The sequence below is a fragment of the Gavia stellata genome, chromosome 16 (assembly GCF_030936135.1).
Source record: "Gavia stellata isolate bGavSte3 chromosome 16, bGavSte3.hap2, whole genome shotgun sequence".
Taxonomy (NCBI): Eukaryota; Metazoa; Chordata; class Aves; order Gaviiformes; family Gaviidae; genus Gavia; species Gavia stellata.
The window spans coordinates 4,593,143-4,618,441 of record NC_082609.1 but is presented as its reverse complement, the minus strand read 5'-3'; the positions used below and the strand labels follow the sequence as shown (position 1 = coordinate 4,618,441).

Below are 25,299 nucleotides of genomic sequence, written 5' to 3'. Positions count from 1 at the left end.
ATTTTGGAGAGCCTATACCATCTGTAAGTGCTAATATTTGGAAATGCAAGTGGTAGCAGAGCCTTGACCACAATATTTTTGATGGCTGAAATGGTTTTTCTTTGATAGTCACAAATGAATACAGCTTTGCACCCCAGTGTGGGGACTGGATTCACTGCACGCCTCTGCAAGCTTTAGATGTAACCCTGAGCAAAATCCGTGGGGATTTTTGCTCACAGAGGGACTGCAGGAGCTAGAGAGCTGGGCACAAAGGAGCGCCATTTGCTCCCTAGAGTTGTAAGGTAGTTTTTCTAGCGATGTGCTTGGGCTGGAGAGGAAGATCTGGGGCAGCAGACTTCATCCACTGTAAACATGCACCATGCGGCACCAGGGACACGTGCCCTGACCCCACACCAGGCTCCACAGCCACAGGCTCGCTGGCGAGTCCGTGGGCTGGTCACACCGGCTCAGCCTCTTGCTTGGTGTGTCCCCTCTGAAGGTAAGCTTCCCTCTCCCTTCCAGGTGAGCAAGAGGCCATTGAGATGATGTTGTGGTTTTCCTCTCTCTGGTTTGCTGCTGACCCATTTAAAGTGAGTTCATGATAGAAAGGTGCAAAGGGTCCAGAACAGAATGGCACAACCAGATCCTGCGAATTCCTCCATCTGCTGCTTTTCCTGTGGTTCAGATTACTGCAAATAATGCCTAAGTTTACTGCTGTGTCCTTAAAGATGTCACATGTTTCAGCTCTGAGTCACAATCTTTTCATCAAGAAGCTCAGCTGATGCAAGGACGCTTATAAGCTATATTAATATAAATGTTCAAATTTTCAGTAGATTAAATAAATGATGCAAATCTGGTATCAACAAGAAGCTTTTTAAAGTAAAAATACTGGAGTAACTAGACTGCAAGAATTGGGTTTAATTTAAAGATAACATGAAAATGATACACTTGATGGTTATATCTGCTTTATCCAAACAAATCCTAACTTTCTTATCTAATGGTAGGGATAGAGATCTCAGTTTCCCTAATGCTTCCTTTCCAAATATTGACACAGTGCCATATATCCAAATCTATAGCCAAACTCCACTGTGTTGTGGTTTTGGTTCTCCATCTCAAGAGCTTCAGATGGAAAAGGCACGGCACAGTTGATGTTCAGCTAGGAAACAGAAAATATCAAATTTGTTTAAAGCCACACTATTTATTTGCTGTGTGACTTTGGTAAATCCCAGTGACTTACTCATTTCTCATCTTTACTGTGTGAAAAATACAACTAATTCTTCTTACCCATAGTTGTACAGCATGCTGAGGACTTCAGTGGCCAGTTGTTCCAAAACCTTTTTTTTCTTTGCTTCTGGCCAAACTCAAGATTCAGTCTTGAAAAAGGGTCATTTATCATAATAGCTGCCACCTAACATTTTTTGTTACTAATACCTAGTGTACATGTATTGTTTTAGCCAGGAACAAGTGGCTTCCCTCGGATCCTCAGATCATTTCAGAAGGACTGTATGCAATAGCTGTGGTACTCAGCTTCTCCCGCATTGCTTACATTCTTCCAGCCAACGAAAGCTTCGGCCCCCTGCAGATCTCTTTGGGGAGGACTGTGAAGGATATCTTCAAGTTTATGGTCATCTTCATCATGGTGTTCCTGGCCTTCATGATTGGAATGTTCAACCTTTATTCTTACTACCTTGGTGCAAAATACAACCCCGCGTTTACAACGTGAGTACCTATGGAAAAGCAGGCACTCTTGCAGGGCTCAATCCGTTCTGGTCCATTGCTGCTGCAAGGCCTGGTCAGATAGTTTCTACTCCAGCTGCGTGGGGAAGTTGCATCCAGGTTTTGCCAGGGAAACTTGTACCACAGCCTCCAGCCCTGGCAGCCAGCTCAAGACCTGAGCATAGGGAGGCATGTAGTTCAAAAACTGTTATTTCTGGAAATCAAAATAAGAGATCAGGAAAATGTTTTGTGAGATGTTAAGTTTAATGAGTCAAGAGAAGCAGTGGAGAAGAGGTTAGATCTACTATTATTGTTCTTAAAACTGCAAGCCGAAATGTATGTAAAATAAGGGAAGATTTTGCTTATATGAGGTCTAGTTTAGGACACCACATGAGCACAGCTGTGATTGTAAGGTGCACATCTGCAGAGCCAGCTGCTAGTCATGATGCTGAAAAACAAACCAGGATGCCTAGGCGGTGTTTCCTAAATCCTGGCTGGATACTTTTCAGCAGAGACCATGTGAAAGCTGCACAGAGCATCATGCCGGGTTACTGTCCACGCAGGGCAGTGCTGGGTCATGCTCACCCACCAGCGCTCACTTGGTGGCCTCACAGCCCTGCAGAGGTGGCCATGCTGGATGACGTTCTGTCTCCACCTTGCCAAGGATATTGGGAAGAGAAAGAGGTTGGCAAATGCTTCTGGAATGAGGTTCAGACTGGGGCTGCTTTTGAAAGGGGAAAGCCTACAGCCCTTCGGAGGTAGGACAAAATGCAATCTTGATTCTCTGGGACCCGGGCAACCCAAGCCCCAACCCTGCGGGGGACAGCTGAGGTCCTGAAGGAGCTTTCAGAGGAGGGGACAGCCGAGTGTCCTGCTGTGTCTGAGGGACATGTCCTATGCATCCACAGGAAAGCCTTCTCCCTTGCACTGCGATGCGGCACCAGCATAGCAGCATGGCAGTCAGCTTTGTGTCTCACAAGACCACCGTCACTTGCCTTAGGGACACAGTGGGGACTTTCCTTCCCACATACCCGTCTGTGAGGGAAGAGGAAAGCTTGGCATAATGTTTTCTCCTTGCTGTGATCTGACTTCCAGGCAACCGCACCACGCTTGTAATGCCCGAGCCCACGGTGTTTACCAGATGCAGAGCAGACAGCAGCTGGCATTTGATGTGTCACTTCTCCAATGTGTCACATGGCGAGCTGGGGGCTTAGCTCATATGTCCTCTAGGAGAAATGACCTTTTCAGCATCATTTCTGTTCTGAGAGTGGCTGTTTCCTTCCAAATGCACAGGAGCCAGTTTACCACACCACCCTCCTGTGTGACATGTATCTTGTAACATAATGTTTACTTTCTCTAATTGAGCCAAATATGCCTTCTAGACCTCTCCTCTAACCTCAGGATACATTCTAATGGAAGGATTTATGAGGCCAGGTGTAATTATATTTATCTGTGCTCGGTGGTAAGGTAGAAGAAAATTGAGTGTGTGGGATGTGACTGGCTTCTTATTTGAAGAGAAGGAGATGCCTTGAAGCACAAGACTTAATGAGAAGTTGAGTCAATACCATCCTTGATTGCCTGGTGGCACACTAACCCTCAGTTATGGCATCCCCCAGGCTGTCACTAGAGCACATCACTGACAAATTCCAGTCTCTGATGCAATGCTGTGTGGTAACTCTCTCATTAGCACTCATTACCTAAGTGGATCTTCCAGTAGTTACTATCTTTTGAAGGAAATAATGAGCAAACATTGACTGAAATGATGACTGCTGACTGGACTAAAGATTGCTTAAATGCCAGAGGGATGTCTGGATTGGGGAGAGTCTTGTCAAAAGGCAGTGCTCTTCCTCCTTAACTTCAGCCTGGTGACTACTTATCCTGGAGGGACTTCATGATGTTATGAAGCAAATTTTCCATGAGCATAAATTTTCCTTTTATGAATTTGGAAGAGATTTAAAATAGATTTACTTTCTTCTGTTTATTTAAATACACAGGAGTGTCAAATGATGATCAGTGAAAATGAGCCCTTTCATCATATGAAACAAAGAGAATAGATTAACATTCATCCCGAAAATCCTTCTCAGACATCTCATTCAACAAGCTAGAAACCCTGAGGTATACAGTCTCAAACAATTTTAATAAGCTAATGACAAGGTTATATTGGCAGATGGGCAGCTAGCAATTCTAGCAACGTTTCCTTCTCTATTTTTCGTGAGCTGCCTGCGGGCTTTGCTGAACGTGGAGGGCTCATGCTGCCATTAACTTATTCATGAAAGGAAGGAAAATTTCGATATTAGAGCTGAGTAAGTAGCTCAACTGTTGTGAAAATTCACTGGGACAAAGGAAAAATAACACTTACTTTGGTGTCCTCATAACCGTTCTGTGGCTTCAGTGACTTCACTGAATGCATTTCCTGCTGGGCTTCTAACAAGGATGGGTGAAATTTTAAGTAAGCAAGTTTTAGACTCAAAAATATGACTATTTGACTATGGGACCTGATTCTCAGAGATCACTTGGCTCGTGATCTGACCCATTGGATTTGTGCAGTAATTGATTGTGGCCAGTTTCAGAGGACGTTGAATTGACAGCTCACTGGATAGCCTCAGTGAGACACCTCACAGACAAAGAGCTACTCACTGAAACAACTTCAAATTGCACATTTAAGAAAATCACAGCTTCCCGGGACAGTACGTAGGCAGAAAAAAGAGTGTACATTTGTCCACGTAACACTCAGAGGAAATTGCTCACTTAGTTCTAATGACAATAATCCGTGACTCTTTGGTGCAACTTAGCTTTCACCTTCCCTTGCCATTGCACTTTTGAAACCATGTGCTCAGTTTTACTTGTGTTGCATCTACAGAGCAAGCACGTAGCCACCCCAGTGGCCTCTGAAATGAGTTAACCATGCAAAGCTTCTGTCATTTCTTCCATTTTAATGTTTTGAATGCAAAGGAAATAAAGATGCAGTGGACTTTACTTCACACAATTAAATGCAGAGATCATCTAGCTAACCATGGTATACTGTCAAAATTTTTTTAAAGTTCTTCAATGCTGAAAAGTAAACCATTTCCACGACGGTTGCAACCGACCCCAGTTATGTTTATCTGTTTATTGTATGCTGTGTACAGAACACAGCTCTTGAAGCAGCCTGTAATTAAGAACATGCTATGCAAACAAAATTGAAATGGAGGCAAGACTCATTGCGTTCATCTTGCTTTCTGCATCACAAATCAGGCTGAAGGCTACAACGCGGGTTTTCTGTCTCCCTCTCCCCAAAGGGAAATGTGACTCACTGTTCAGTGCCAATGTTAATTCAAGGCTTGAAGGCTTTTTTCTTCTCATTTTGCTTTGTCAAAATGTGATTTTTTTTTAGACTATATTGACTGCGTTGCTTTTTTGACAGTGTTACATCCCAAGCAATCAATTTAAGGAAATAACTCAGTCAGAAAGGATGCCTTAGCTTTCTTAAAGAGTCGGACACAAGACTGACATGAAATCATAGCCTTGCCGTGATCTTTTTTGATGAACAGTACACTGCTGTTTACAAAAGCGTGGGAAAACTGCAACAAGATTGTTGCCTATGATCTGTTTTCTTCCTTGATGCAAAATCTTTGTTTAACTTTTACAAGACTACGTGCATAGAAACAAAAAAAATATCTCTGCTCTCTCCTCACTGCAACAGTCGGCTCTATCACAGTAGAGAGAGGTGCAGGTACCCGTCTCCCCAAGATCATCAATCTGCCACTGCCAGATCCTCCTGCTGCCAGGAGCTGTCTGTGCAGGACTCCTGACTTCCTCCATTCCTTCATTTGTCTGCCTTTGAGAACGACAAAACACGGGCTGACCTTGCAGGAAGGGGGTAAATTGCTTAGCTGGCAACGATGAGACACATCAGCATCTTGGAATCTTTGAGGAGTTGGCTCCAAACATATCTTGTGTTCTAGTGAGATGTTCTCAAAAGAAGAAACAACGGATGTTCCCTGTGACCTATGCCAATTCTCATGCAATTTGGCAGTAGCTGAAAAGGGAGAGGGAAAGAGCCGTCCAGCCTTTTTGGAGGGTAGGGATGGACTAGTACAAGGTCTCCTTAGAAATGTTTCCACTATGAGGGGGAGACCGGTGTCTGCCTGGGGCATTGCTAAGCACCATTTCAGGGTGCTACGGGTCAGGTCCACCTCTCACACCACCTTTCCAGCCCCACCACCATGGGCACTGGTCCCTCACCCGACCCTGGGAATAAGGACTGTGGGCATTTGCACCGGAGCCAGGCACCCTGGCCCTTGTCTGCCTCCTCTGCAGTGCTCAGGGCGGTCAGGGCCGCTTGCAGTCCTTAATTAACTTTTGAAGGAGAATCTGGCACCACTCCAGAACAAAGGTTAATGCTTAAGCTGTGCAAAAGGAGCAGAGTTGACAGGTTGTATTAAAATCTGCCGACAGGGTGGAAAACTAAAGGAACCTTTCCAAATTAAAAAAGGAAGGTTAATAGCAGGGCACAGCTGGGATCAAGGCTGGGGGTTATGGGTTTTATTAGTTTGATAAGTGACTTACTTAGGTGGTGGGTTTCAAAGCCAGAGATTTTTGGTCTTCGTTAACTGGAAAGTAGAACATTTATAGAATAAGCACTGGCCAGATTGCTACCATAAAAGTGAAGGGTATCTGACACATTAATGCCAGCTACCCTTTACTGCAGATGAGGACAGGACACAAGAGCAGAGTGTTACAGCAGAGGAAATGTCCAGCAAGTGGAAAAGCGATGGCACTTGTTTGCAGTGCAGTCATAGCTCATCCCACAAGTTTATCTATCTTTGCATGGTGTCTCAGCCTCATGCAAAGAAGCAAATGGGAGTGAACATGGTACTGGTGACACAGAGTATCATGGACACTCAATAGAAAGCCACATTTTAAATGAAGTTGTGCAACATCTATTTGAAACACCACTCAGGGTTACTCCCCACAAGTCAAGGCAGTTATACTGGCTGAGAATAAAACCTAAATATTTACTGCAGTCTTACTACTACTTGTAAATGGAATATGGAACACCATAAGTTATGATGGGAGGTAAATACCAGTTTGCTGTGGCAGGAAGGAATTGCCCAGTGCTTTGCACTAGTCTCTCAAAGGGTTGAAATTAATTTCTTTTGCTTTTATGCATGGTGTAATTGATACTGGAGTTGATGTAAAGCTTATTGTTCCCTGAGGATATGTCGTAGATTCTGTCTATAATCTGTCTCTATGAACAGATTTAGCAGGATTAGGCTGCCACCCTAGTAAAAAACATTTGATCAACATAATCTGTAAATGACATTGTTTTCTTAGAAGGCATTTACCTCCTGGCAGGCAGGGGGAGAGGGGAGGTTAATAACTGTTAACATGCTAAGGATTGTTCAGTGAAGGCAAAATTGTTTCTAAGTTAAAAATTAAGCAAACTGCTTCCAAAATTTACCAGCATCACTCCTCCTCCTTCCTTCCTTTCTTTTCAGCTGTGCCTGCTCCGCTTCTGCCTGTTATGGCTTTGACTCCTCTGAATCAGACTCTCCTTTTGACCTGTCAGTCCAGCCACACCCTTTCCAGCCCCACTTCTCTTTGTCGCTGGCTTATTCCCCTCTTTTTTCCTATCTTTCACCTCTGATGCCTTTCTATTTTCAAGCAAGGGTAATAATCAAATCAAAATGTCTCTCTGCAACGTCTTCTACCACTCCTGAATTTCAAATTTTTGCTACAAATGCTTGGGCATCTGACGTGTTTGTAGACCAAAAGCAGAATGGGAAGAAAATCAGACTATGGTCTGGCTATCTTTGCATTCTGTGTTCTTTATATTAATGCCACAAATCAGAACTTTTCAGTCACTTCTCCTGGGTAAAAAGTAATGCTTCTCTTCTGCCCTGGAAACCACATATAAGTAGGTCAAACTAGGTTCCTTCTTCCCTTTCCCAGAGAATCTCTGCCTTTCTTCTCTGGATGAGAAAGGGTGAGTGAGTAGAAGTAAAAAACCCTACACAAAAAGTTTCAAACTGCAAGTTGCCCATGGAGAAGTCATCCTTAATAGGGACACAAAATCCAAGTCACAAATAATACACCTAAGAAGAACAGATGGAGCAAATAAGGGGACACTGTAACTTTATAGTATTAATCAGAAATCATATTTCTTTATCAAATCAGGAAATATGATTTGGCACATCCCAGGGTGATGGTTAATGTCTTACAATGACTGTGCCAAGGCATCGTATTTATATTGGTGGATTGCCACTTTTATTATTAGCATTTGGCCTGGCTAACCTGGTGTCAACTCTATAAAGTGATTGTTTGCTTTATTTTTAGGGTAGAAGAAAGTTTTAAAACCTTATTCTGGTCAATATTTGGCTTATCCGAAGTGATATCTGTGGTGCTGAAGTACGATCATAAATTCATTGAGAACATTGGATATGTACTCTATGGCGTATATAACGTGACTATGGTGGTGGTGCTGCTTAATATGCTAATAGCCATGATCAACAACTCCTATCAGGAAATTGAGGTAAGATAAGAAATTAGATTGCAAACTCAATGTACTTAATTATCACTGATAATGAAAATGTTAAAAAAACAAGGAAGCTGTAGCTTATTCCATATGCAAGATTAGAGTGCTGTTGAAACACAGATCTTACACTGTGTAAGTTAAGGCTGTGTCTGTCCCCAAATTATGATTGAATTAATAATTAACAATGAATCATTTCTAGAACAACTTCAACTTCCTCGTTTTTAACGACCGTCTGTGAGTAAACCCAATTTCCTTTACATGCATTTAATTGAAAGCATTTTGTGATATTTTTTACTCCCTGTGTTGGTTATGATAATTTATCCATGTGTGTTACCTTAGCTGCATTGTTTGCTTATGATAAACTAATATTGCATCTGGCTTTTTGCCCTGTTCTCTACTGCTTAAACACTCAAGCCCATATAGGCCTGAAGCTCATGTATGCATATTTTAAAATTCCATATTTTCCAAATACCAGGTATACAACCTTGATACAGATTTTTTTGAGGAGTGTCTAGTCTGCAAAAGAGAACTGCATGGACATTCACAAAAAGCAACTGTTAAAGGATATGAACACAGCCCTCAAGCGTTATGAATAGGTTTCTGCAGAAAGGCGTTTGCAGGGTTTACCCAACCTTGTTCAGTAGAATGGCTATTAGCAGACTGGATTTGCTAAATGCTTTGGACAGAAACAACTCCCTGATAATGTAAATAAAGGCAGGAAAAAAAAATTTATTTGGATAATGTTAATACTGAGTCATCACTTTCTTCTGATTTGTTAAATGTCAAGCTTCTGTAGTTGGGTTTGTATTAATTATTTGTTCTAATCTCCCCTCAGAACTTGACACTGCAAAAGGCCAGAGCTGAAAATATTTTCTCACTGTAATGTCTGATTCATCCATGTACTGTAGTGCAAATATAACTCTATCTTATGCATGCTGTAACTAAGTCTAAATGTCAGAGAGACCTTACATATGTTCTCTGCCCCAGAAGCCTTCCTGCATGCAGAAGGCAGAGTCATTTCCCCAAGGTTTTCTAGTCACTTAAGATCAAGCATCTTCCTGAATCCTCTTCTATGAAACAAGATTTACTTCTGAAGGGGTCTCAGCTTCTTACTGCATTTTCTAGTTTATTGTAGTAGGTAGAGATGTTCTTGAAAGTTTCCACAGGAAAATCTCTAAAAACACCTGAGTAAGTGGCTTATATTTGCTCTCTAGTCTAAACTTCCTGATGACCATTTTCCTGGGAAAATGCTTTATCATCCTTCTTGATTGCGTAGTAATTTTCAAAACTTTGTTAAAGACTACTTGTAACTATCAGTAAGCAAAAGAAGCGTGAGCTATTTGGCCTAGATCCTCCTACTTGAGGAGTGGGAAAAACTAGTAAATCTCATACTAATTCATTTCAGTTCTCAGTAGCATGGAGATTAAAGACAGAGACATGGAATCATAGAATCGTTTATGTTGGAAAAGACCTTTAAGATCGTCAAGTCCAACCGTTAACACTGCCAAGTCCAGCACTAAACCATGTCCCTAGACGCCACATCTACACTTCTTTTAAATACCTCCAGGGATGGTCACCTAGTCCTACTGCCTGCAGAGAAAGTCCCTTTTGCCAATGCATTTATCTGATGACAGCAACGTCAATAATGACAGAGGATGATCATTACTTAGGAATTAAATTCCATTACAGCGAGTGGGGACATGCGCTACTGTTAGCTGGAGTATCAAGACCATATTCTCATGCTTTCCAGTGAACATCTCTCTTCAGCTACTTCTGTTTTTCTTCTGTGTATGCCTCAAGTATTAGTGCTTCCTGCCAACTTTGCATTTATGGAAAGAAAAAATCCTTTTGCCAGCCAGAAACCAGAACTACTTCCATCAGTAGCTTCTTAACTGCTTAACAGAAAAGCATTAAAACTGTTTGCAAGTGATTTCTACTGTAATTCAGCTTAAGGCTTCTGTGAGGTTCAACCCCAAACAATGAGAAGACCAAATGGCAGAAGTGAATGTTGCTCCACTGGCAAAGACATATCGCTGTAACGGTGACAGAATTAATCTCAGTTGTGTCATGTCAGTTTTTGACTGGGTTTCAGAGGTATGGAGTAATCAGAGGTTATTAATTTCAGCAGAACACAGATGTACATGAGTACAGGGTGTTGGCAGACCCACACTTCTATTGATGCTGCTGGCCTCCATATAAACCACAATGAAAACAGCTGTAGAGCAGCTGTATCTCATCCTTTCTTTTGCCTGATAAATGGTCCTGATGCATGGCCCTGACCATCCTCCTGTAAAAGTGCCAAGCAGGTCCATAATGCATGTACTAACCTTGCCCTTGTTACTTGAAAATGATCCTGGCCCACCTTGACAGTTCATAAAGGACATTCACAGGCACTGAGTGATGGACTTTTTCTCCACCTTCATCAGTGGCAGGAGGTGAATAGTAAGAGAATTAAAGTGTATTGATCTAGGGATGCAAACAGGATCTAGGAGGAAATCAGCTAATGACAGAAGAAATCAGTGACCTAGCCCTTCTACGGGGGATTCCTGGCCAATGCAGTGATAACAGCCAGCTGACAGTTAGATAGCATTGCAGTTAATCAGAGGCAGTCTTTGTTGTTGTTGTGCAGATAACAGTTTCTTCTGCTTTCCATGGCTCTGTGTTTGTTCTGACATGTTCATTTATCAGGATAGCACAAGCACCAGATTCTTACTGAAAGACAATCCCTTTGATATCCAAGGAAATAGGAAATAGTCTAATATTTGGAGGACTTACACTCTTTGTTTAGCCATTGCTTTGTTCAAATTTTCCTTATTTTGAGACTACCACAGAGAAACCTACAAAGACACGTTTTGTGCAGGGGTCTTGCTCTGGCAAACAGAATCTGATTCTAGTTAAATCCTACCTGTATGTTTTCCCCTGTCATAGCTAAATTCCTTCCTATTTACTAATTATGCATTTGGTGTTGGTTTTTTTTTCCTCTTCCCTTCCCAAGGAGGATGCAGATGTGGAGTGGAAGTTTGCACGTGCCAAGCTCTGGCTATCCTACTTTGATGAAGGAAGGACTTTACCTGCTCCTTTTAATCTAGTGCCAAGCCCTAAATCGTTTTATTATCTCATACTGAGAATAAAAATGTGCCTCATAAAACTCTGCAAATCTAAGGCCAAAAACTGTGAAAATGATCTTGAGATGGGGATGCTGAATTCCAAACAACGGGTATGTTGTATCTTCACTTTTCAGCTGCTTTGTAGAAGGGATTCATGCCAGGGACCTTCTGGAGGGGGTTGCATGGTACATGGGTAGATCACGGACAGCACAACCTCTTCCTCAGCCTCGTCATTGCGTGTTGTCTGTATTACGTTGCAGCTAGAGGCCCCTCCCAGGCTTGTGGCCTCGCTGTACTAGGCACTGTCTGGACGCCAGGGAAAGAGCAACTTTCATAAAAGCAGGTACTTTCATAAGGGAGTTTCCCAAGGCCAAATAAGCAAGGTCAAAGACGAAGGGCAGAAGCAGAGGCACGAATAAGCTCCCAGCTTGTCTGACTCCTCATTTACCCAGCAGGCCTTTATACCTCTTCAAAACACCCACCTTCCTTTAAGTGATTTCCAAATTAATTTTACTGTCATTACAGCATTTACTGCCATTCCAGGTTTGGGAACAAGTTTCCAAGCAGGGATTAATAACACCTCCTAAATAGCTAAAGCTATAGTTAACAACCTCCCTACTTACATCTGCCTAGTGACGTGTAGCCACTAATGGGTAGATCCTGCCTCAGCCACCGCCCCTTTGGTCATTTGAAATAGAAATTTGCTTTGGAAATACTGGCTATGCAGCAGCACGCTTTCCTCAGCGCTAGTGAGCGTCCGCATGAGAAAGCAAGAGAGATATGCAGGAGTATGCTTAGCATCCAGACCCTTCGCCACAGAATTAGCTTTGCTCCTCCATGGATAAACTCCAGAGAAATTAGAGAAAATGATGTTGCCCATGGAAATTATTATCTGCAACACTGTGCAGAGCATCACTGGGATGAAGTGTTCCCAACACATAAATTTATAACAAACACAATCCCACTCACAGGGCAAATCCACCTGCTTTACACTGGAGAAGCAAATGCCCAAAACATTCGCAGGAATTCAGCCACAGCTGTTCGGCTGCTGTCATTAAATCCAGTGGATTCAAAGATGCATGGAGGCAGCTTTGCTTAAAAGTGTCCTGGCCTTTATTTAACTTTCTCAGCTCAAGCTGGGTTTGAAACAAGAGAAAAACACTGGGAACCCATTCCTGGGGGAAAAGAAAAGCCCTCCGAAATGTGTTTTCTCTTATTTCTTACAGCCGGTGCATATAAGAGGTCGGTGTGGCTCCTTGGCAGGCTGGCCAGCCTTTCCAGGACATGTTGCTATTCCCTCAGCCTGCTCTCAGACCCATCCATCCAGGCTTTAAAACCCTAGCTGTGTGGCACTGCACAGGAGAGGGAAGAAGGGGGTGACATTGAGACCCTCCAACTGAGACGCGGGCAGCCTACCCTCAATTTTAGCCCTGCAAAAGGGAAGAGGTGTAATAAGAGAGATGGAGGAGAAGGAAAGGAAGGTTGGAGGAGGCTTTGCAAAGTTCGCCTTTGTAACGTGCAGCCTGCTTTTGGGCTTTGCCTGGATCTCTTGGCTCTCCTTGAAGGAGCAAACAGCTGAGCAATACAACTCATGGTGAGCCATCCAGCTCCAGGCAAAGCCCATGGCCTTGGAGGAGATTATGCTCCCATGAATTTAAGAGAACTGCTCAGATCTGATGTTCTTTCAGCCTGCCAGGAGCCTAAATTGAAGTGAGAAGTATATCCCTGGGGTCTACCCATGTTATCAATTTAACTACTCAACACAGTGAGCATTGCCAAGCTAGACAAACATTTGGGGGAATTTTAGTCTATAAATTCATTTAACACTACTATTGATTACTGAAAGACCCACTAGAACTGTGGAGTCTTGAAACAAAATAAATGTTTGTCCTTTAACTATCTCAGATAATGATTTTAAAAGGTAATATTTTTAAAACGTTATTTGCATCTAACCACACAAAGCTTGCTTTGTTTGAAATTTAATTTCTGCTTCAGAGCATAAACCAAAGTAATAAAATTTTCTCTAAGCCCCTCCTTCCTCAAGCCTCATGAGTGAAAGAGTCTGGCTTGCCCTTTTTCATGGAACTCATGCAAAATTCATAGTTTCCATGGCTTTAACATAAACAATTAGGAGTACCACTCATTTCTTGCTTGCCTGTTGATTTTGTTCACAGATCATCCTCAAAACAGGCTCTGTAAGACCATGGCACACCTGATGAGTAAGAAATAAAATAAAAAAAAATCACATGATTACTTCAGACTTTTAGTCCAATTGTTATCAGCATCCTGATTTAAAAAAAAATACTAATAATTAAAAAAAACCCACCTATTTCTCAGGAGCTCTGGTCCAGTCAGGGAAAATAAACCCTTAACCAGGGCCTTCCCTGTACATACACTTGCATATAGGTGCAGAAGCCTATGATGTTTTCTGGCTCCTCTGAGTCTATGTTATGAATTAATTTCTTTGAATAAGTGATCTTTTTTTGTTAGCATTTGGACCAAAAAGTTCAGAGGTGGATAACAGAGTCAAAGAAACCTCTTACAAATGTTGTGTGTAGCCTCCAGAAAAGTCTCCTTGGAAGCTTCTAGAGTACAAAACCAGTAGCTGTGATCTCCTTTGATTAAAAATGACTGCTCTATTTTTAAAAAGTACATATTTTTGCTGAGCTGAAAAAGTAGCAAATGGTACTGCTGTTTTAAAAGGACCAGTGAAAATCAATTCTGTTTCAGAATTTGTTTTCATATCACATATAGACTTGTTCACTCCAAACATAGGTATTTATTTTTCTGCCTTTCCTAAACTGTGTTCTAAATTGATAATCACCAATCCAAGATTAATGTATTTTGTGCCTCTTAACACCTTATTTAGACTTTATTGTCTAAAACTTGTGTGAGAATACCATTTTTGTCTGGATAATTTAGAATCCAATTTTTTCCAGTAATTTGTGGGGTTTGCCCCTTTTCTGTCTTTCAGAAGTTTTCTTTTTAGGCCTGAATGTGCTGACTTTTATTCTACTTGTACATTGAACAATTTCCTACAGTTTTTATAAAGCTCTGTTTAGTTTGGGGCTGTCTGGGTATGAGAAGCTGTCATTGATTTAATTATATCATGTTTTATAATTTCAGAAAGTTCGTTTTCACTCTAGCACTCGAAATACAGAAAATTTTTCTGGGAAGAATGCTTATAACAAGCCCACAAGATATCAGGTAATCACTGCATGAAAGCAAGAGCCAGGGAAGAGATCTGTCAGTGAACAGCTCTTACCTGCAAGAGTTGTGTTTGTCTTCTTCCAGTCAATGCCATCCTGTGACGTGCCAGGCTGCGGCTTAGCACGGGCAGGGGACTGGGCTGGGGCACTTCGGAGGCAAACGCAGCCTGTCACCCGTGGAAACAGACACGGTGTGAGCGTCGGTCATGCTAATTAATTCCACTCAAGGAAATTTAATTTAATACAAGAAATATCATTCAAGCTTTAATCCTCCAGTCTTGCATTGACAGCATTTCATTTGTCATGACACAGCGTCATCACTCCAGCTTTTGCATTAACATTTGCATGTGCTTTCTCTGGCAGTGACTTGTCCCACCGAGCTAAACCTGCAATGTGGTACAGTTCAAAAATACCTGTGGCTGCAGCGGTGGCACGGGGTAGCCCAGCCATCGCAGGAACTAACACAACTGTCTGTCTTGGCTGGAGTGTTCGTGCCAGCAGATGTATTGTTTCTTGTGCAAACATGTGTAGTAGGGTGGCACAATATGCAAAATATGCCCCACAGGATTTTTCCCTTATTTTTTTAACACAAAGTGAAAAGGAATCTGACGGCAAGTGATATGTCTGAAGGAACCAACATTAAAGAGAATTGAGGAAAGTAATAGTTAAGTTGGATAAAATTTGCAATGGCAATTCTGGAAGTGGTTTGTCCTGTGTTGGTACAGCGTCCAGCACAATGGGCTCCTAGGCTGCACAGCAAACCAGTAATAAATCTATACTGGTTTTAAAAGTTGTTCAGGCTTTTGTGCCAGGATAGGAGGATTATCTAAAAATATAAGTTAGAAGTGGGACACGCTCACTCTGGCATCTGGGGTTAGTTGGCTTGATACCATCAGAGGCAAAGCGAAGAGATGATTGTGTCCCGCTCAAAATGGCATTTCACCATTTCTGACATTGTCCCGTTCATTCCAACCCACAGGTAACAGAAAGATAAGTCAGCCTCTGCTGGACTTGTTCTCTTCCCGTAGCTATTATTTCTATATCAGACCGCCTAATGTTTGTGGTAAATTAGACCCTTATTTCCAAGGTTGAAAAAGCCAAAGGCAGCTGTGAAAAATACATAGAAAAAGATAACTACCTTTTACTTTGCTTTAATGATGCTCCTACTAGGTTTGTCTTCAAATGATCGTAGAAAGTTTCAGTTGCATCAGGAAGAAATTGCCCAAATAGTATAAGGAGAGTGTAATAGTCTTGATTATCTAAATATAAAGAAGAACAAACAGTTTGATAATCTGGCCAGCAAGCTTTCTTCTACAACTGGGAAAAACTTTGAAGCAGTAGCTTCTTGCTGAACTGTTTTCTTTAGTGGTGTTTATCAACTGATGTATCTGCAGGCTGTGTACTTGGACTACATACAGACAGTGCTCTTGAGGGGTAACAAAAATATACAGAATCTAAAAACACAGTAATTTGAAAAGTAGGAAAAACAAGTCAACACGCGTCTGCCGTGATTTGGGAATAAACTAGTCCAGGCAAAATGATACCTTTATCAAACCTTTATCTCTTGAGCTGAGACTTTAAGATGGAACATTGCTAAAATTGCTAAACTCACAAGTTTTTCCCATTCTCAGCACTGCAGTCTGTCATGCTATCAACAACGTCTTCATCTACAAATCTCAGGACAGGATTTGTCAGGGAAAAAAATAGAAGGAATAGTTTGTAATTCTAAAGGCTCAGAAGTATATTTCTTTGCTGCTTGGAGAGACAAAATAGCAAAGAGGTGAGAAATGGGCAAATTCCTTTGCTCGATTCACTCTCAAGCTCTCCTACTGCTTAACTGATAACATGCACATTTGAGATCACCAGGTTTGAGGTCTGATGCTCCAGCGAGTAGTTGTCCCCTCTGATCACTGCTGACTTGCATCTGATTTTGATCAGGGACATGAAGGTGCAAAGCATTTCCTCCCATTAGTGCCACCCTGGGACCTCCCTCACTCATGCCAAATGACATCTGCAGCGTCCACAAATACAGCATCAAGAAGAAACCTGTGAATTAAATAACAGTATTAAGGTCTGTAACAATGTGATCTTCAACGGTGGATTTAAGTGAAGTCCAGAATAAAACAGTATAAATAGTGAAGTGGGAAGATATCATGGCCTCCACATTAAAGACAAGCAACTGAGTTCCAGCAGGACTTATCAGACCCAAAAAGCCTATGGCTGAACCAGAAATTGAGCACCAAATCTCAAGAGTCCAATCTCAGTGCCTCGGCCACAAATCTGTCTTTTTCTTCTTGTTTCCCTCTATGCCAGAAGGTATAAAGGGTGTTCAGATAGCTGATGGCAAATGCAGAGCTTGAAGTTGTGCCAATAAAGACATAAAAAAGATTGAATTCAGTGCAGAGTTGTAATTTACAAATGCCTGACCTGTTCCTAGAACTTATTCTCTTAAGACCATCTTAAGACCAACACTCAGTAGTTGAGTGTTGCACAGTATAAAAGACCTCTAAGACCTGAAGAATTTTCATTAACTTTTAGAGAATGGGGGAACAGTACTTTATAGAAATCAGACATATTTGAATTATTTCAAGTTTAGCATTCATTATCAAGAGGCTGTCTGTAAATTTTGTTCAGCATTTCCCTGCAGTAACCAGGATTATTTTGCCAAGAGGCTATTTCATTCATTGTAGCTAAAAGGAGCAGTACTGGAGAGAAGGGGAGAAGCAAGGCTTAGAAGCCACAATGCAATATTGAGGCAAAAATTAATTACTTTCCTAAAGCTATTGGCAGAAATATCTACTAAGTGGCTAAGTAGACTCCTGTTAAAAAGTGGTCACATCTTTAATATTTAGTTTCCATAGACAAACCTGACTACTACGTGTATTTGATAGACTAGGCAGCCTTAAGCTTGTGACTTCTATCACACATAGTGGTTAATATAGGATAACATTTGAGCAGTGTCCATCAAAAATACAAGCTGTACGGGAACTGGAGTAGATAGATGTTATGTTACCATATTTTTCCAGGTAATAAGAGCATTCACTGTGTGCTGATTCCTTGTTTTAGTCTAAATTTCTTCTGTCGTCTGTTCTGAAAAAATAATTTCTTTTTGGATCCAGGATTTCCCTACTTTCCCCAAACATTACTTCATTTATGTTTTCTCAGGTGACAACCCTACCTCCCTCTGGATTCTACTACCTTGGCCATCTTCAACACACCGTACGTGCGCTGTGCCTCATCTCTGTTGCCTTAATGACTCACCTGGTTAGCCAGATGCCTCTTTGATACAAGGACAGACTTAGACATCCCATATTCCATGACTGCATGACCTATATACAAATGACTGGATCCTTCTTTGATGTTCACATGCCTTTTGCACTGCTATAATCCATATTTGGCTACTAAGAAAAAAGAGCAGGTGTACTGATTTCTTAATTCATATTTCACACTCTTTGCAACGTTTTTCAGTGATATTCAAAGCAGAGATGTGCAATTGTTCTGCGAATAAGTGAGCCCGTGCTGGGAGAGGCTTTTCCCTTGACAGTGGCCGTCTAGTCAATGAAAGACATTTGTGTGTCTGTTGGTGGATGGTCACTGAGCTCTCCTCTCTTTGCAGAGGATGCACCTAAATCATTGTCTCTGATAGAGCAATCCTTCCTATCTTTATCATAGTTGAGATTTTTTCCCCCACTGATGAGTGTCTTTTCTGTAGTGAAGAACTGGCAACGATGCAGGCCTTCAGCTGCAACCGTGTGTAGCCTAAGACTGCCAAGTTACTTTCCTTCTAGATAAATGTAACATGCATTTTTGGAACAATATCACATTGCAAGATCATATCTATAGCCATCTCCTACTATTTCCATACATGCTGTCCCTTTACTAACAATCATCTCCCATTTTATAAGTCTACATGACTCTATTTTTATCCTGTATGTGTCCCTCAAAATCTGCCATTTCCCTAAGAAACTTCTCTCACTTAAGCCAAGTTCTCCACTTCTGTTCAAAGTCTCTTTTCTCTGTCCTTCACGAAATTTATTTTCTCTCCTAAAACCATAATTGCAAGGCAAACAGAGTCTTTCTGTTAATCTCGGGTCAGATGTTCAGCTCATCATCATGAATGAGTTTGCTAACAACATTAATTAACCACTTATTTCTTCCTGTAAAGTATTTCTTATTGATGCATGAAACAGCAACATGCTAAAGGAAGGGTCTGGATCCTATTTCTTAGCTTACTATTGGATCATCTGTGTTTTCTTTCTGTCTGTGGGACATACTCTACATTCATGTGCATCCCACTAAATACCCCAAGGTGCCTTGTATGTGGGCTCATTATGGAATGGCTGTCAATCAACTATTGTAGTACAAAGTTCATAATATAAAGTATAAAATAAATGGGAAATCAATAAAAAATTCTCTTTGCATCCTCTGAAGCCAGGTTTTATCCATAGTGAAATCAGGTGTTTCAATTGCTCATAATGAGCCTAGAATTAAGGCAATGTGGATAAGCTCATGTTAAGATAAGTGTTTCTGTTCTCTTTTCAGAAAATAATGAAACGTCTGATTAAGCGGTATGTACTGAAGGCTCAAGTTGACCGAGAAAATGATGAGGTCAATGAAGGCAAGTGGATTTCTATAATTCACACAGATTAGAGCGTGTAATGTTATTACTATTGATGTGGTCAGTAAGAGGGTTGAGCTTAGATAACATCCTCTGTAGAGAGAGCATGCTCATGCTCACACTAAGGTGAGCAGCAGTGACTCTGAGCCACCTTTATGCTCTTGAAATTCTGGGTCCTTAATTTTCCTTAGCAGAACACGTATATCATAACATCTGTCTTTACATCTGTCTTTACTCTGAGCTGCTCTGCCCCATAGCTCTACCTCTCCTCGCTTTACAACACTCGCGATATTGCCAACACCTAACCTTGCCTTGGGGTCTAAGTAAAGGAATTTCTGACTGTACTGCCCATGCCTGCCCCAAGGACTTTTTTTGAATCGGATAAGGATATTTCTGGCCATGCTGTCATGTAGGATTTGTACGCAGATGGAAAAGAACCTCCTTCTAACACCTGTTAACTGCTACCCTCCTACAAATGCCCTCTGTAAGTGGAGATCTGTATGTGGAGAGGGAATAGACTTGAAAAAAAAGATTAACTTTCCATACGTACTTGCTGTTGCTGTCAGTACCACTGCTGCAAGTGCAGGTTATTTCTTATAAGTCAGATATTAAGTGCATAAATGCAGGGACATCATATGGAGCTCCACACACATTCATGACCAAGGACACGGAAATTAATGCTTTCTCGGGCATAAAAACATAGGGATTACTTATTCGGTTCAATATTGCTGACACGAATATTTTCTTCCTTTTAGGAGAACTTAAAGAGATTAAGCAAGATATTTCTAGTCTCCGCTATGAACTCTTAGAGGAAAAGTCACAAGCTACTGGCGAGCTGGCAAGACTAATACAGCAGCTGAGCGACAAATTTGGGAAGAACTTAAATAAGGACATTTGACGGAGAACACAGAGAAAGGCAACTCGTTTTCTAAACACTATTCAGTCTCAACCAGCATCTTCGGAGGGCAAAAACCATGCAAAAGATGGGTACCGCACACTCAGCTTTTGCTAACTGGCAAGTATTGGTAGGAGCACTTTGCATTGCTCCTGTGCTTGGTGAATTACCAGTTAAATCTTTTATGGTACAAAAGTGACTTACTGGTAAAAATATATGCCCTTTGACATCAGAAACAGATGTGCCATGGGAAAGGCACCTGTAGTTAAAGGCAAAAAAGCCAGATTTTCACCCATCTGACTCTGGTCAAGACAATGAAACTGTGCTCATTTATACTAACTGAGACTGTACTGAAGAAAAATGTGCCAAGCATATTCCTTGAAAAATTTTTAAAATTCCTATCCTTGGGTGTGTAGTCTCCTTTTATGTTTACACGGGCATCCATGAAGATAACTTTGAACAGCACTGTGGTTAATGAAAAGCAAATGAGAAATCTTCTACTGAAATCACCAAGGTAAAGTATGGCAGGTAGAAGTCATCTGCTTTTGAGACTGGATGACGGCATTGGAAAGAATGAATCAACCTTGTTGGGTAAAACATCCTTTTGACCCTCTACTGGAACCTGATAAAGAGATTCCCAGCCAAAAACTCCTTTCTGCCTTTTCCAGCTATGTTAGCTAGTCTGCTAATGGATATGGTCTCTTTGTACACACCTAGTCTCTCTTTTATCCTTAGATGATCCCAGCTTCAACAACAGTGTACTGAAATATTATAACGGTGTGAAACTCACTCCCCGGGAATACCCAGAAATAACATATATTGTGCTAATGTGTTCAGTTCAAGGAACAACATTAATCCAGCGACAGCGATGCAACTGAGCTCAGCTTTTGGATTCCAGAGGTCAAAGAGCAAGCCAAAGGGTGAGATAAATCACAAAGAACATAGCCCAGTAGTTTCTAACCTTTAAATCAAGATGAAAAGGCTTCAATTTCACTGAGAACATTCTGACAAAAGAAGGAAAAATCATTGCAGAAATTATTGTTTTATGTGTTTGGCTCTTACAGAGGAGCAGGAAGGGATTAAAACTGTTTTAAAGGCCGCAGTAATACAAGTACGCAGATCGCACTTTTACAACTGGAAAGTGATGAGTCTGCGCAACACAACTGCAAACTGGAATTGCTTGGGTTTTTACGTTTAGCTACATGATTTCAATTCCTTAAAGCACACCTTACTACTTGGGAACCACTGAACTGTACTGTTTGTTTACAAGAGACCCCTATAAGATGAACATTACATCTGGGTGTCAGCTAAGAAAAACAAGCAGAACCAGAAGGTGACCTGTGATCAGTTCTTAAGTGCCAGATGAGAACACAGATAGCCTAATAGAATAATAGTTATATTTGTACAAAAAAAAAAAAAAAGAGAAAACAAATAAAGTGTACTGTACGTAGATCTGTTTAGAGAAAAAGCAAAATACTGTATTTTTACCTTTAATAAGATTATCTTGTATACTGTAATATTTTTACCTAAAAATGGGAAAAAAATAAAATTACCTCATAATATTTTGTTGTACATTGAGTGAAATATTTGCCTGATCTTTTGACTATCCAATACATGGACATTTTTTTGCTTTTCTGCAATGTGTGAACAATGAAATCATTATATGAAAGAATTTTACCGTAGGAATTCTGAAGCCCGAAAGAGTCAGAAAGCAAAACTTAAACTAAAATACATTTAAAAGGAATAAAACTAAGAAATTAAAGGTTCTGTGACCAACTGTAGTCTGCAAAAACAGCTCCTTATTTGTGGTGCTTAATTTGAAATTATTGTATCCTTATTCATGCATTCATAAAATTACCTTCTAAGAACAGAGATTCAGCTCAGCTGGCTTCAGACAAGCATGGTGCTGGTCCTGAGTGTGCAATCAAAAGTCAAATGAGTCACATCATTGAAGTTTACAGGCTTTATTTAGCTGGTAAGACAACTGAAACAGTATTTGGCCCTGATTACCCTGCCGGGGTAAGTGGTACTTTACAGCGCTCCAGCACAGGGTAGAGTTTCCCATAGCTGTTGTTTGCAAATGTGGGAAATCCGTTGCTTTTGCACGATAGTTCTTGCAATGTGGTGTCGTGATGAAACACTTAAATGTCACCGTTCAGCAGAGAGTACCAAATGCCACTGTAAGACAGACACTGCAAGGAATAATATTCTCAAGAGTAACTCATCGCTTTGGGCTGTCTTCCACTACTTAAACCAGAAAATGTTGCTGATTTCAAATATTCAGTTTTCCTCATAAGAAGAAGGACTATCTTTCCTGGTAATACTGCTTTTTTTCCACTCCCCTTTGCAGCCACTGTGTAAAACTTTTTTCAGTTTCGGAAAATCAGCCCTGTTGCCACAGCACTGTCTTAAAAATTGATTTCATTACAGCTCTACACCTGACTCTTGATCAAAGCATTGCTTTACCCTTCCCTTTCAGTGTTTTAGCATTCCCTAGGAATTTGAGCAGAATTATTCTAGGTAGAACATACAATAACCACCACAGTTTCCATCTCTCATGATATTGCACGGCAAGTCGCATGAGAAAGTCAAATGGAAACTCCATGCTACACTTTCATTTTGTATATTTAGATGCAACCCAACAAAAGGCCTGTCCCAAAGTCTAACAAGGCCAACAGGAATGTTCTCCTACTGCTGAATGTTGCAGTCAACGCATGTTCTGGTCAGCACAAATAACATCATACTGTGAACAGCTTGTTGAATTATGTGGGGCAAGGTGGAGGTATAGCTGTGCCCCATCAGCTACTGCCTGCTGCCCTTATGGCACCTGCGTAAGTGAAGCAGGGCGTTCCTGCCACAGTTAGTTAGCGTGCTGCTCTGCGTTCGGGAATTTGCTATGAAAGGACGTATTTTCTAGGACTTCGAAAGGAGACTAAAAGAGATATTTAAAAAAATACTGTTTAAAAAAAAATCTGCTTCCTCCCCTTTTGCATTTACATTCCAGGAACTATCAAGGCACTGAGACTTCTTATATAAATATTCATGACAAGCAAAATCCCACTTCATCAGAGCGCTTCTCTCATCTGGTCCCAGGACCGCACCCAAGGAAACTGCACACTACCTATTAATGTGCTATCAGCAGAAGCAATGTTAAATTCATGGTTTATTCTCCAAGCTCTGTTTATAAGAAATTAAAATTAAGAAGCCTTACTAAAAGATCCCTGAGAGAACTTAGAGAGTTTGAAGAGGAAAAATCGAAGTAGGTGTGTCCCAGACTGGATTAGACCTGAGACGTGCAGGTCCCTCTCCCATCTCCCGTCACCGGTGGGACCTCATGGCAGGCCAGCGTCACATCAACCCACCTCATGAGTTAGATGTGATCCAGACTGTAACAGCTCTTACTTTTGGCTTTTAAATATAGGATTTAATATTCCTTGGACAAATTCATACTGAGAAGGAATGGAACTTTGCCCAAACTCTTTGTAGATACAGAATTACGACTTTTTATGGGAAATATGTTAGAAAAGATGAAACTAACCTGAAGTTGTCCACACAAGGGTGAATATTCTCCAAGAGATCGTCCTAATTCTGCAAATCCTGCAAGCCAATCAAGATAGAATTTAAATAGACACCCTGAGGAAGATCAGAACAAAGCCATTAGCTAGCCAATATTGATTTGTTGACTGCCAAAGTCTTCAGCCAATTGTTTCACGCCTTGCAAAGACCAAACCAGTCAGCTGCTGCTAAGAGAAAGGGAGGGAACAGCAGAAACAATTAAGATGCCTTTAAATAGCTGAACTGCAAGGTTTTAAGCCAGGAACCCCTGCTGACCAGAGGTGCAAATCCTGAAACAAAGGAGCTGCCCGAGGGCATCTGGCGTCGTGCCACTGCTTTCAGCAGCCCAGAGGGTGGAGGTGATGTTTCATACACAGCTTTACCCTCACAGCTGGACTAAATCTACCTGTAACTGTACAGAGAACATCTAACGACTACTGTCCCCAGCTCCCACAAAACATGGTTTAAAAGTAAATAAGAAGCAAGAATGGTGGCATGAATAATGGCTTAGAAGAATGCCTACATCCTGACCAGAGCTCGCAGTGCATTAAATTGTCAGAGCTAGGCTTCATTTTTAATTAATCTACATGAGAAAAGCATTTCCAGCAGGCCAAAAGAAATTGCCCTGATTAAAAGATGTAAGAGATTAAGGATCACTCAGCAAGGACAAGCTGGGACACAGTCCATCACCACAAACGCCGGAGACTCGAGCAGCATGGATGGGGTTTCAAACACATCTCCAGCTGACAGCGGCTCTCTGCCTGCACCATGGCTGGTCCTCAGTCCTGCGTCCTGGGCAGCACCGTGCCGCTGAGCACCTCTGTTCCCCTCCTGCCCCAAGCAGGAGCCTGGCAAACAGGTCTTTCATTCCGAATTTGGCTTGCATTTGCCTGCCTCACTAACCAACAGGCAGGGAAATTAAAGCCGAGACTTCATAGCCAAGGCTACCAGGAGTGTCCTGCAAGATGGCTTTCGGAAGGGGAGGATAGATGTCTCCTCTCTCCAGATATCATAAATACTTCCCTTGTGACCCAGCCTGACCCCTAAGAGCAGCTCTGCCCTCGCTTTGGCCACAAATCTCTCACCACTACAGAGTCAGATGTTACGATCAGCGGGTCCCATTGCTCCCTTCTGCACCCACTTGGTTCATGCCCATCGTTTTACCCTGCCAGCGACTGGGCTGTACACCCTGCAGGAGGGAGACATGATGCTGGACACCAGCAGCACAAACTATAGCCTCAAAGAAAGAACTTACATTTTTAGTGAAAAAGGATAGAGAGGAAGAAGGAGAAATAACCCTAGCTTCCAGTGAGGGAAGGGAGGTGAAGAGAAATTCAGGGATTTGCCTTAACGAGCTGGAAGGCAGGGGCCAAAAATGGATCTGTGGCTCTGAATCTTATTTGGGGCTATATATACCCATTAGCTTTGCCCTCTCTTGCTCCCTTTCCTGCATCTTTGAAGGGCACATCCTCCCATGCTAGGGATAAGATCTGCCAACGCCTGGTGCAAGCAGCACAAGAACAACAATGGGAAAAAAGAATCATTGCCTCAATTACCATATAGCATTTTGGGAAGTGATTCCCTCAATCTCTGGGTGGTTCTAATGACTCCATATCAATAATGAGATAAGCCTTCACTATAGTTGAATTTAAATAAAGCCAAATAGAAAGGGAGATAATAACCAAGGGGGCAAACCAACTAAA

The 25,299-nt window shown here is 41.5% G+C and overlaps 1 protein-coding gene across 1 annotated transcript in view; it reads left to right on the top strand.

The window, feature by feature from the left end:
- TRPC7 (transient receptor potential cation channel subfamily C member 7) overlaps window positions 1-20,044 on the top strand; it is a 72,782-nt gene extending 52,738 nt beyond the window's left edge. Inside the window, exons 6-12 of the mRNA XM_059825305.1 lie at window positions 1,434-1,698; window positions 8,014-8,209; window positions 11,208-11,429; window positions 14,446-14,526; window positions 17,694-17,747; window positions 19,071-19,146; window positions 19,902-20,044. Of these exons, the coding sequence (XP_059681288.1) occupies window positions 1,434-1,698; window positions 8,014-8,209; window positions 11,208-11,429; window positions 14,446-14,526; window positions 17,694-17,747; window positions 19,071-19,146; window positions 19,902-20,044 (1,037 nt within the window). The remainder of the gene's footprint in view (window positions 1-1,433; window positions 1,699-8,013; window positions 8,210-11,207; window positions 11,430-14,445; window positions 14,527-17,693; window positions 17,748-19,070; window positions 19,147-19,901) is intronic.
- The last annotated feature ends 5,255 nt before the right edge of the window (window positions 20,045-25,299 follow it).